At 37.5% G+C, this 12578-nt stretch overlaps 1 protein-coding gene across 1 annotated transcript in view; it reads right to left on the bottom strand.

Annotated features, from left to right (window-relative positions):
• The window catches only part of LOC107664960 (max-binding protein MNT-like), a 20284-nt gene that overhangs the window by 2078 nt on the left and 5628 nt on the right, over positions 1-12578 (bottom strand). Inside the window, exons 2-5 of the mRNA XM_016455668.1 lie at positions 11837-12395; positions 10974-11015; positions 9924-10035; positions 14-206 (exon numbers count right to left, since the gene is read on the bottom strand). Coding sequence (XP_016311154.1) covers positions 14-206; positions 9924-10035; positions 10974-11015; positions 11837-12395 — 906 coding nt within the window. The remainder of the gene's footprint in view (positions 1-13; positions 207-9923; positions 10036-10973; positions 11016-11836; positions 12396-12578) is intronic.

Here is a 12578-nt window from a genome sequence, read left to right as displayed (position 1 = left end):
CAGCAGGACTAACCTGAGGCAGTGGAGGTAGAGGCCTGGTCATCATCTGGCTGGACAGTCTGTCGAAGAACATGGTTGATCTCAATCACGTCCAACCTCTGACTCAGCTCGTTCTTGAGCTCAGCCAGTCTCTGCTGCAAGGCGATCTTCTCCCGCGCCAAACGCTCCATCTCATGCTCGTAGTCCTTCTCCTTCCTTTTCAGAGTCTATGTGGGGAAACAGAGAAATAAATAAGTGAGCATTTTCCACATGCACTAAGAGCTGGCAGGGTGCACTTAAAGTCTATAGTCTGCAAAAAGACACAACTGCAACAATGAAATGTAATTTTGCTGTGCAGCAAAAAGCAGGCTTAGATTTAAATCAATGTATGTATTTATATCTTGCTTTATATATAAAATAATCATCATAATGTGATTTTAGACTATATCTCATTACATATATACTTGTCATTTATATCCCTCTCTCCATATAAAACAACTATCTATAAAATAACTGGTCATCATGTCAGGGTTTATTCTGTGATGATGATCAAAAATACCGAGCACTGTCAAGGCTGTTTATATGAATGCAATTTCTTATAAGGAAGACATTTGGGAATTTAGACGTGCAAGTAAAAAATGTCACATGCTTCTCTGTAAGTGTGCTTGTAATCATCTACAGGCGTAGACGTCAGTTTCTGCTCCTTCCTGGATGCCTTACCCTGCCACTGCCACTCTCTCTTACTCACACAAACACGTGGATACCCAAGGCATGACAGCCCCTCCCACTTCTGGGAAAGCATTCACTTGCTGTGCACGAGTGCACACGCTGAGTAACCAGTGGGAGGAGCCCATGACACACGAGCTCGGCCAATCACAAGTGGACATCTGGGTAGTGTGAGCGTGCTAAACAAGACTACATCTCTACCTACCCACAAAAACACACAGATACTGATCCAACTTCACAAACATGAGGTAAACTGTAGATCAGAGAAACACGAAACTCCAGACACACACACTAACATACAGATAAAGACAGAAGGGAGGGACAGAGGGACAGACACGGCACACACTGGGCTGGGTAGAAGTGACCCAGTTTCCCTGCACTGTCAGCTGACACATGAGAAACAAACAGGCAATGAGGACACAACAGCAGCTAAGGCCCTTAAGAGGATGGATCGAGAGAGATTAAGGGGTCTGTGCACCAAGAAGGGGAACTCCACTAAACTAAAAACAATGATGCTCAGCAATATATCTGACAGGGGAATAGAAGTAGTAGTAATAATAACAATTTTATATATATTTTTACATTTTTATTTTTAATATTAAAAAAAATAAATACACAATGTAGTTTTACAATATGTACAATTTTCACAAAATAATGCGTGTGTCTGTGTATGTATGTGTATATATATATATATATATATATATATATATATACACAAACTTTTTTAAAAGATATAACAGTACAGGATGTAATAATAATCACAAAAATACATTTTACATATTTTGTAACATATCTTATTAGAGATTACATATTGTATAAAACAACAACAATAATAGTAATTCATGGTTATCAGTAATATGTCTGACAGGAAACAAAAAACTTTCACATGAAAATACTAGAAATATTTATATAATAACATTTTATTCATAAACAAATATATTGTTAACATTTTTAAAGAATATTTTACAAATACATGCACAATATTTTGGAAAATACTTCTTATAAATTTATATATTAAAATAATATAATAAATAATCATAAACAATCATACTCAATGTATAATAATGTCTGTGTGCAACTTATATGGTAGTTACATAGACCCTAGACCTCAGTAATCGTGAAAAAAGCCAGGAAATTTCAGTTTTGACAATATGGAACCTTTAAATTACCATTTCTTTAAATTAGAAAATCAAAAATCACTGCATATAAAATACATTTAAAGAAACCCACTACTGACACACTAACCCTCAAACAATGAGCAATGACAATGGATGCACGTATCACACAGCACCACGTGCGCTGGACAAGCATGGCCCTGAAGAAATAATAACAGCGTGGAAAAAAGATCCAGGCCAGTCATTTGATATGTGTACAGGTGTGTGTAGATCGCAAGACAGAAGATAAAGGAGGACTTGCAGTTCGGCTCGGGGTCGATCAAGTCTCTGTTCTGCTGCGCTCTCGTGAATAATTACAGGACACGGGGCCAATCGATACACGCCACTTCCTTTCCAAAGCACAGAGTGGCCTTTCGCCTCTCAGAGGTGTCAGCATCTTTGTCTCAGCAAATTAGATGCTGGAGTACTCGAGCACTGTCAAGGCAACAGCTGAAAACCATCACAGTTGCTGTGGTAACAGGTACTGCGAGCGGGCAGCACAGTGTGACAGTGTGAGCATGTGTTGTCTGCACTGGGCAGCAGCATAAAGCCTTTTTGATTGAGCACCGCTCATCAGCTCCATATATAGGTCTGGTGTGCTGGACACACGCTTTACGTAACAACACTAACAGAATGAATCAGAGCAGATAGCAGCATACAATCTTCAGGAAAACGTGTGACCTCAGTTGATTCTTTACTTAGTCCTGCATTTATTTTAGGCCTAACATTATGGACCAATGCCGTCTGCTGTTTTCTTAGTCAAACGTTTGCTCTTTTTTTAATATATACTCTACCTATTGTTTAAAGTTTAGGGTTTGTAAGATTTTTTTAATGTTTTAAAAGAAGTCTCTTATGCTCACATGCTGCATTTATTTGATGAAAAATACAGTAAAACAGTAATATTATTACAATTTAATATAACTGTTTGCTATTGTGGTATATTTTAAAATGCAATTTATTCCTGTGATGGCAAAGCTGAATTTTCAGCGTCAAGTCATTCTAAGATGATGATTGGTGCCCAAGAAATATTTCTTATTATTATTATCAATGTTGAAAACAGTTGTGTTGCTTAATATTATATTATAATAGTTTAATATATTACAGAAACAGTGGTCAATTTTTTAAATTAAATATAATTCAATATAAATAACATAATATAATTCAAACATTATTTAAAAAGTTCAAAAGAATAACATTTAATTTAAACATTTTTATAACATAACATATAGCTAACATAACATATTTTTTCTTAAATATATACATGTATGTGTGTGTATTTATATATACACACAACAAATATACACAGTACACACACATTATGTAAACAAAAACTTTTATTTTGGATACAATTAATCGCGATTAATCAGCACTAATATACAGACCCCAAACTTTGGAACAGCAGTATAAGTCATATTTGCATTCAGAAATGCAGGAAATGTAATTTTATGAAAAATATGGGCAAACATTGTTGCCAGGTCACTTATAACAGTGTATTAATACAGGATTACTGTCTTTTCTCCCCCCAAAAAACTTTGCTGAATAATTTAACAATGTCTTTAAAGGGGTCATATGATGCGATTTCATTTTTTCCTCAAAATAATGTTCTTTTTAGTAGCATCATATGACCCCTTTAAACAAAACCAGCCATATCATAATCCATCATTCCAGCCGACAATAACACCCAATCAATTTTTACCACCTGGTGAGCACATTTTAATGAAAACCAAGCAGTTTATTTCTATTGGATGTTCTGCAAAACTCAGCTGAATTAGTAACAGTAACCAAATGGGGTGGAGCTTATCAAAGAGCCAACTACAAACAAACCTCCAGTTGTAAGAACAATTCTAGATGCTGATTGGTTGAATACAGCATTCCAGTTGTGCCTGACACATATGATCTAGTAACAGCTATGATGCGAAACACTTATCAAGTTAATAGCCAAAGGTAATAGCAATACCAGACCACATTTCAACCGCCACACAAATCTAAACCTGAATCTCAGTGCGAGCGTTTCCTAACATTACATCTGCACCCCGTAAAAGGCAGTTACACAAGAGCCGTCCCTGGTCTTTTTTACAAGCGAGCCCTCCTTCCCCTGGGGGGCCGGTGCATTCCTTGCTGGCTGTCTCCACCAGGCCCTCACTGACCCCACCTCCCACCGCTGATGAGGCATGTTGACAGCTCTCTGGTCTGTGTGCTGCATCAGGCGCAGCTCCAGCCCACAGCTGTGCATGCCTGCCTCTATTAGTCACACACACACACACACACACACACACACACACACACACACACACACACACACACACACACACACAGGCCGGCCTGCTCCACAAACACCCAAACCCACTGAACTCCTGATCTGCGGACGGCTAAACCGTCCGTGTTATTTTGGTATTTTATAGTTTACATTAATATTTTTAATTAGATTTTAATTGAGTTTTTTGTAATTTTTCTTAGAGTTTTCATTAAGCTTTTAGCTTAACTTTTCATTTAGTAGTTCAACTTAAACTTAAAAAAATATGAGAAATAGAAACTAGATTTAAGTTTTTTATTTTATCTTATTTCAGTGAATTTCAAGGAATCAAAATGGTTTTATGATTTCAGTTAACAATAATAACCCTGCTCCTGACTGAATATGAGATGTTATCATCTCCGGCACAGGAATAACAACATCTGGATGGTGTTTCAGGAGATGAATGTGAATCATTGTTGTATTCATACTCTGGAGGGTATGTAAATATGTGTGCTTAAATAAGGCCAGAGAGGAACATCTGCGTGAACAGCAGCTCTCAAACTCAGGGCCGACTTGAGGGATGAACTGATAGTGGCTTTAATTAGCTTTTGTAGTTGGTTTCTCACAAGCCAAGCGCATGACCTCACCCTCCCCCATAGGTTTGCTCTCATCAGTTACTCACTGAAGTAACCCCTGACTGCGCACATGTGAACGTGTCATCATGTTTATGTATATACAAGTGTGCATGCTTTTTGATGTATTTGTATGAGTTAAAAATGAACTCGCATGCAGTGTTAGGATGTCCTGCGTTTACAGACTCAGTTCTGCAGAACAAAGGGAGAGAAAGAGAGCCACGTTGCAGCCACGCTCTTCCTCAAAAACAAGCCCGCAGTAAAGGATATCCCATGACTCCAGTTTGAGGTGTTTGATAACTTGGTCAGTTCAAGCACTGCTATAAATCTCACTGGGTCTCTGGTTTTGTTGTGATACTAAAGAGGAAGTCTTGCAGTGCAGTGTACATTTGTTTGGGGACAGAGATAGATCAACCAACATTATTTCCTTTAACTGACACTTTTTGTGACAAAAAGAGTTTGGGTTTGATTAAATTACACAAGGCTTTCAAATGCCAAATCTACTCATTTTTTCTTAGCAGGTTGCCAGACAAATGAAAAAAAAAAAAAAGGTAAGAAGATATCAAAGATATCAATTCTGGTTCGCAAAAATGAAACAAAAATCAGTTGAGCATATTACTCCTAAACAAACAAAAAAAACTTGTAACTGCTGAACTGTTTTCAACAGTTCATAATTCACAGTATTACTGTTTTTACTGTATTTTTGACCAAATAATTATAGCCTTGTATAGAAGTGTATTAAAAAAAAGTATTAGCCGGTCTTTAAGGGGGATATATACATTAGGTCAGAATTAGTATTTTATAATTGCAACTGGACAGACAGTTGTTCTGAGAAAGTGCAGCTTTGTCATTTTGCTAGACACTCCCTTTGAACAGTTCATGAGGATGGATAGACAATAACAGAATTTTCCATTCAAAGCAAATGATCTACAGATGGTGCGACTCATTTGGACAGACCAAAATTAGACATGTAGAAATGTCTGCCAGCCAGGATGAGGCTGACATTTACCAAATAATACTTGTTGAATCAGCTACATTGAAATTGCAGTGGTTTGTACAAGACAAATAGGCCTTTTACCATGCATAGAAATCATGTGATCTAACCCCACAAGGATAAACCACTAGTTCCTGTAGTGTAGGGCATGATATAGATGACCAACTGACCCACATAGGCCTTACTATAGTGCTGACATGCACTGCTACACAAAGACAGGAAATTAATCAGGTGGATCTCACAAGATTCATTCTGGTTTTGCTCATCAGTCACAAACCTACTGAGACAGCAGAGCAACATAAACCCAGTGGGTGTAATTCAGTGCACTGATATTTATTTACTTTATGCAACTACATCAAAACATTGTGCCAATAACAAAAAACCGACCTTGTAGATTTCCCAAGCCACTACAAACCATCCCCCATAAAAATCTCAATACGATTATCTGGAATAAACAATACATCAGTCACTGGAACACAATGCACTGCTAAGCAAAACAGGTCCTGCAAGGTTTCTTAAATAAAAGGCAGCACCTAATGCGGGGGTTTCAGGGATGTGGCTAAACTAAGATCGAGCTCGACGAGTGGACCGTACTGCAGCAGGAACAACAGCTGGAGGGGGCTGTCACAGAGGGGTGACGTCACACGGCTCTGTCTAGCCATGTGCTCGCTACTCATGTGGCCGCGGCAGGGAACATGATGAACGCCAGAGTGGGGGAAGGGGGAAAAAAAGCCCAGAGGGAGGGAGAAATGGAGGAGGAGCTCTGAGCTACTAGACAGAACAGGGAATCTCCTGAGACTCGTAGGATAACATTTAAAGCAGCAGTCACCATAATCCGTAATCATAATCCAAGTATTATGAGGCCAGTATAGCATGAAAAATGAATACAAATGTGTAGTTTAATAGCGCGTTTGTGCATTTCAAATCAACATTTGTAAGTAATATGAAGCGTGAGTCAAAACCACAAGGACTGCAGTGTGACTAGTTCCTCAAGATTTTCCACGACAAGCAAATTTCTCTGAATATCCAGAGAAATTAAAGAAACGGCTTTTATTTTCTTCCCAGAGTAACAGTATGTTAGTGTTTTTAGTATTAGTATTAATATGTAACAGTGTGTATTTTAGTATTATATCTATACTATTTTAGTCATTCTTGAATTATTTGAATTGAGCTTTTTTTTTTAATTTATTTTTATTTTTTTTTTCAGATAGTTGCCAAGGCAAGATTTGTAATTTTCTTTTGTTTTTTAAATTTACGGTTTTCATCTAATATTTTATTTTAATGATAATTTTAATACTGTTTTTAACTATTTTAATAGCTACACTTTACAACAGGTTTCCATTTCAAGGGGTGAGAACCAGAAAGGCGTAAGTGACATTTTTGGTGAAATGGAGATATATATATATATCAAATGAAAGCTCTTAATGAGCTCTTTCTACTAGCAAAAGTACTGTCATCCATGAGTGTACAAATTTTTATTATAAACAATTGAAATCAGTACACAAAGTCAGATCAAACTATGGTAAAATGTTTGTTTTGGCTCTCCTGTAAAGTGGCGTAAGTGACATTTTTGGTGAAATGGAGATATATATATATCAAATGAAAGCTCTTAATGAGCTCTTTCTACTGGCAAAAGTACTGTCATCCATGAGTGTACAAATTTTTATTATAAACAATTGAAATCAGTACACAAAGTCAGATCAAACTATGGTAAAATGTTTGTTTTGGCTCTCCTGTAAAGTTGGTGAAATGTCACTTACGCCTTTCTGGTTCTCACCCCTCGAGTTGTTAACAATAGTTAACTACATTATTTAAAATGAATTATGAAAAATACTTCTAAAACATTTATTAATCTTAGCTAATGTTAATTTGATCAATATTTTATGGGGTAACGAACTAACAATTAACGGTTGTATTTTTATTAACTAAAATTCAGAACGATTAATAAATACTGTAGCAAATGAATTGCTAATTGTTTGTTAATGCACTCATTGTATTCTTTTCTGTTTTAGACAACAGTAACAGCACTGGTATATTACCTGGCCTAATACAGATAAGCATTGTCGCAATCTGTCCTAGGATTAACAAATCACTAATCAGTTACTTCACTTTGGAAGTCAAAAAGCAGATTTGGCACAACGTCACAGGAATATGTGAATCAGGTGCCATGAAGATGAATAAAATGAAGAATAATCTCTTCAAACAATCCTCTTATTCAGTTCTGGAGGAGCTGATTGGTCAGTGAGGGGAGAGTGGGAGGGGCCGCGGACCGGAGCGCATGCAGAGGCAGACTCGTGGAGGTGAGGCGCGCGTGCCTGCCTCTGCCCATGGCCCAGCGGACGGCCTGAACACACGCTGTGCCACCGAAGCCTCCAGAGACCATCGCAAAACACATGTACACACAAACACAACACTAATCATTAAGAGAGAAGCCCCGTGACCTGCAGGCACAGGCACACACTAATTTTTTAGCAGGAACACAACAAAACAGAAAGGGAGAGGGAGAGGTACTGGCTGGGAAACAGCTCTAATCAGCTTTTCTGTGAACATTCAATAAAATATACACATGAGCTTCCCGCAAACCTGTCCTTCAAGAAAAACATTCAAAGACAGTAATTACTTAGTGTCATTAATAATAATACATCCGGAGTGACTAACTAAAACTAGCCATGCTACTAACTTAACATTTTTTACTAGTTGTGGCACTATTACAAGCTTGCTACAAAATGCTACATTTCTGATTTTGTCACATTGTAACAGTGAGCTATAAAAGCACTCAAAACACACTCCTAATGTCCTCTCAAATGCAGGGAAGTCTAATTTATTTTAATACATGTAAATGACAGTAAATGGACTATAAATGTAAACAAACTGGTTCAAAAAATAATTAGTAATTCATTAAACACCTTCAAAAATAGTATTACTATTAAATTATGAATTAAGTAATTTAACTGTATTAGTTTTGTTGAATCAGTTCATTCCGAGAGTAAGTGTAAACTAAATGGTTAAAAAAGACTTGTATCATTCCACTTCCTGCAAAACATTTTAATTTCAAATGAGGTGTTTATTAATTTTCTGTAAATTAATTAGTTAGTTATTATTATTACTGAGCAGAAATTAATTAGCACTTTAATTAGTGCTTCAGTAATGTTATTCTAATTGACAACCTATAGTTTTTCTGTGCTAGACAAATATTGCTCAGGTTGACTATTTAGTTGACTATACAGCTAAATAAATGTATTTTATTTATACATTTAAAAATACATTTAATGTATATTGACTATATGATGACTTTACATACATTTATGATACAGATACATTTGAAATCTAGCCTGTAGTTAGCTACTTTTTATAACTTATAGTATAGCTAAGTACCAGTAGTGTGTAAATCTACAGTTTCAATGTAGCTTCACAGTACTAATTACAAAAATCTAAATTATGATGTTCTAAAAACAACAGATCCACATATTCAATACAAATTCATACTCAAAAAGCTTCAAGCTCCCAGTATACAGATCACATTCTGGAAAGAATCATTGCAAATGGCTGGTTGTTTTCAGCAGGCCATGTGCTTTAAATAAATACACCTTAAGCCTGGTTGAGCAAACAGGCAGCAGAGAGCGGGAAAGAGCGATAATGTGTGGGCTGGGTCAGTCCGTCAAATCCACCAATGGCTAGAAGCAAGCGGCTTAAGGAGGGGGTGGGTGACGGCACCGGGGATCCAGTGACACGAGTTCTGTTTCCACACTGCCCTAGTTGCCTCAGCTTAATCAAATCCTTTGATTTGATTGGATTTCTATTTCTTCTCCTAAAGGGTCTTGCTGTAGACGTGTGCATGTGTGAATGAGGCACTGGTTTAATCAGATGATCTCGGTTTACAGACAAAGAGAAGGTGCTCTGCTCACACTGCAGGAGAGCAACTATCCATTTTCCCTCCGCAAATAAACTCGATCAGAGATCTTTAATCTCACGGCTTTAGATCAATCAAAGCAACATTGGAAATATCTCATTTTCAGCTTATCAGTCCTCAGATAAAAGAACTGTAACTAACAAACTGAAGACTGCATCATAGTGTGGTTTCCCACCTGCTCTTGCATCATTTACGCGTATAAACATACACCTCAAGTCAAAGTCTGATGACATGGGTCAAGATACAGATGTACAGCAGACAGTGAACATGTAAATGAAGATTTATCAGCGCTTACCTGAATGTATCTCAAAGCACTTCGCAGAACACTCAGATTGGAGGTCTTCTTTTCATCAACATTAGGGATGTTCTTCTTCAGGGTCTCAAAACACTCCTTTAAGTGAGCACGTCTGAGAATACGAGATCATTTATAATTACAGAAAAGTTATAATAAGGTTTTATGTGGTATCAGCATTCACTTATTTATATTTCTATAAACATTTATATATTATAATACACTTATGAGACAATTACTGTAAGTGCTATATTCATTTTTATCTGTTAAGTATGTGAACAATAAAAATATAACAATATACATATATAAAATATATACATATATTATATATACCTGATATAATATATGCATAACTTGATTGTATGTGTGTAATTTCTGTGCCACTAGCAGAATCAGTTTTTGATCAATTTGTTTATAGATCAATGGCAAACAGGGAGTGTTTGAAACTTTTTTTTGCAGATGTTACACTATTGTTCAAAATTGTTTTAAAGAAATTTATAATTTTATTCAGCAGGACACAGTAAATTGATCAAAAGTAATATTAAATGCATTAATACAGTAGATTTCCATTTCACATAAATGCTATTCTTTTGAACTTTTTATTCATCAAAGAATCCTTAATAAATGTATCACGGTTTCCACAAAAATATTAAGCAGCACAACTATTTTCAACATTGATAATAATAAGAAATGCTTCTTTAGCACCAATTCAGCATATTAAAATGATTTCTGAATGGTCATGTGACACTGAAGGCTGCTGAAAATTCAGCTTTGCAATCACAGGAAAAAACTACATTTAAAAATATATATATATTAAATAGAAAACAGGTATTTTAATTTGTAATAATAATAATTCACAATATTACTGTTATTACTGTATGTTGATTAAATAAATGCAGCCTTTGTACACATAAAAGACTTCTTTCAAAAATATTTAAAAATCCTACTGACTCTAAACATTTGAACGATGGTGTACATACATCACCCTGTACGTGTAAAAACATTGGTGAAAGGCACTTAAGTTTGGTAAACCAGCAGCAAAGATGACCTTACCTGTTTTTTTCAAGCTTATTGTGCACTTCTCTCGTTCCTGCCCTGTAAACACAGGTCATAAGGTTTTTAATAGTTAGCTCTCAAACATAATACAAACTAACAGCCGTAAAAAAACACCTATAAAAGTTTTCACATGATTCAGTCTTATACAATGGTTTAGCTTCGCGTCGGGGTCCTGATCACCCTGTCGGGGTTTATTCTGAGATAACAACCGGCTGGATGTACATTATCCCGCTTATTACACGGCTACTTGCCACATAAGTAAATAATTAGACGCGAAATATTGATTTGAGTTGAAATATTTGAACGCAAAGCTTCTGTGAAGACAGCAGTTGTGAGCAAGCGGCAAATTCAAACTAGACAGACATTTAAGGGAAACGGTGCAGTCAAACCACTTATTACACAACATTTCACCACAAAAATAATTAAGGCAATAAAATAATTAAGACGAAAATGTTTTAAAACCTTACCAGTTTGTTAGTTCTCTTATAATCCATTACAGCGAACAAAACAATTGTAGCAAAATGGCAGCAGCTGCGTTTGTATGAAACAAAAGCGAGTCCGCGATACCAGGATGACATAATTAAATAATTGTACACCATTTTGAATCGAGTTTTAATATTTTATTAGCTAAACAAACGCAAAGCTTCCACCAAGAAAAAATAGTTAAAGCAAGAGTACAGCGCCGACTGCTGTTACCCGGATGAGCCTGTGTTATTAGCTTTTACCGGTTGTTATCGTGGGATAACATACCTCGGATTGTCGCGACTGACCAATCAGAATCAAGTATTAGTACTAACATACTAGTATACAGGGCCGTGTAATAACATAGTGATAAATAACAGCTTCACGTCTTGACTCACCCTCCAGGTCTCTTCTTGCTGTCCAAATTACGGTGGTCATCAGGCGGACTGCCTCTAACCGCAGGGCTGGATTGGACTGAAGGAGGTCCAGGCTGAGGGAGAAGTGCATGCTGGGAAGCTGTGACGATGGGGCCCGGGTAGGTCTGGAGCTGCTGGGCTGGTTTAGTGCCATTGGACTGAGACAGTGAGGTGGGCTCTGCCTTCACCTGAGACGAGATGAGGGGGCGCTGGTGCAGTGCCTGCTGGTTTGGCAGCGAGTGGGTGTCTTTTCTGGGTGGTGTGAGGGGGGGTGCTGCCGACGAGCTGATAGCTGTGGTGGGGGGCGGGGGCAGAGCGGGTGGAGTGGAGGACACCACTGTAATGGGGATGACCGTGATGGGCATGGTGGGGGGAGGGGGATGAGGCTGGGCCGGGGCAGGTATGTGGCGATGCTCAGGGCCGGACTCCTCCACCCAGGTCACATGGTTCATTCGAATTGGCTGAGTGTAAGAGATAACCTCTGCTCTCCGCTTCTCCGCCTCTTGCTCGCGGCGCCGTCTTTCCTGAAGCTCATTCTCTTCTGTTGAAAGTAGGGATGTCAACGATTAATCGACGATCGATTAATTGTCGATAAGAGATGCAATCTATTAAAGCTATCGATGGTCGATTAAGTCGTTTAATTTTGGGCTGCATGCGGCTCATGCGCAAAACACGTGCGAGCGGCTGTGAGTGACGGTGACGGTATATAAATGCAACCTCATTC

Source organism: Sinocyclocheilus anshuiensis, unplaced genomic scaffold (assembly GCF_001515605.1).
Source record: "Sinocyclocheilus anshuiensis isolate Anshui unplaced genomic scaffold, SAMN03320099.WGS_v1.1 scaffold319, whole genome shotgun sequence".
NCBI classification, from domain to species: Eukaryota; Metazoa; Chordata; class Actinopteri; order Cypriniformes; family Cyprinidae; genus Sinocyclocheilus; species Sinocyclocheilus anshuiensis.
Note: the sequence above shows the minus strand (reverse complement) of the source record. Positions and strands in the feature narration are given on the sequence as shown.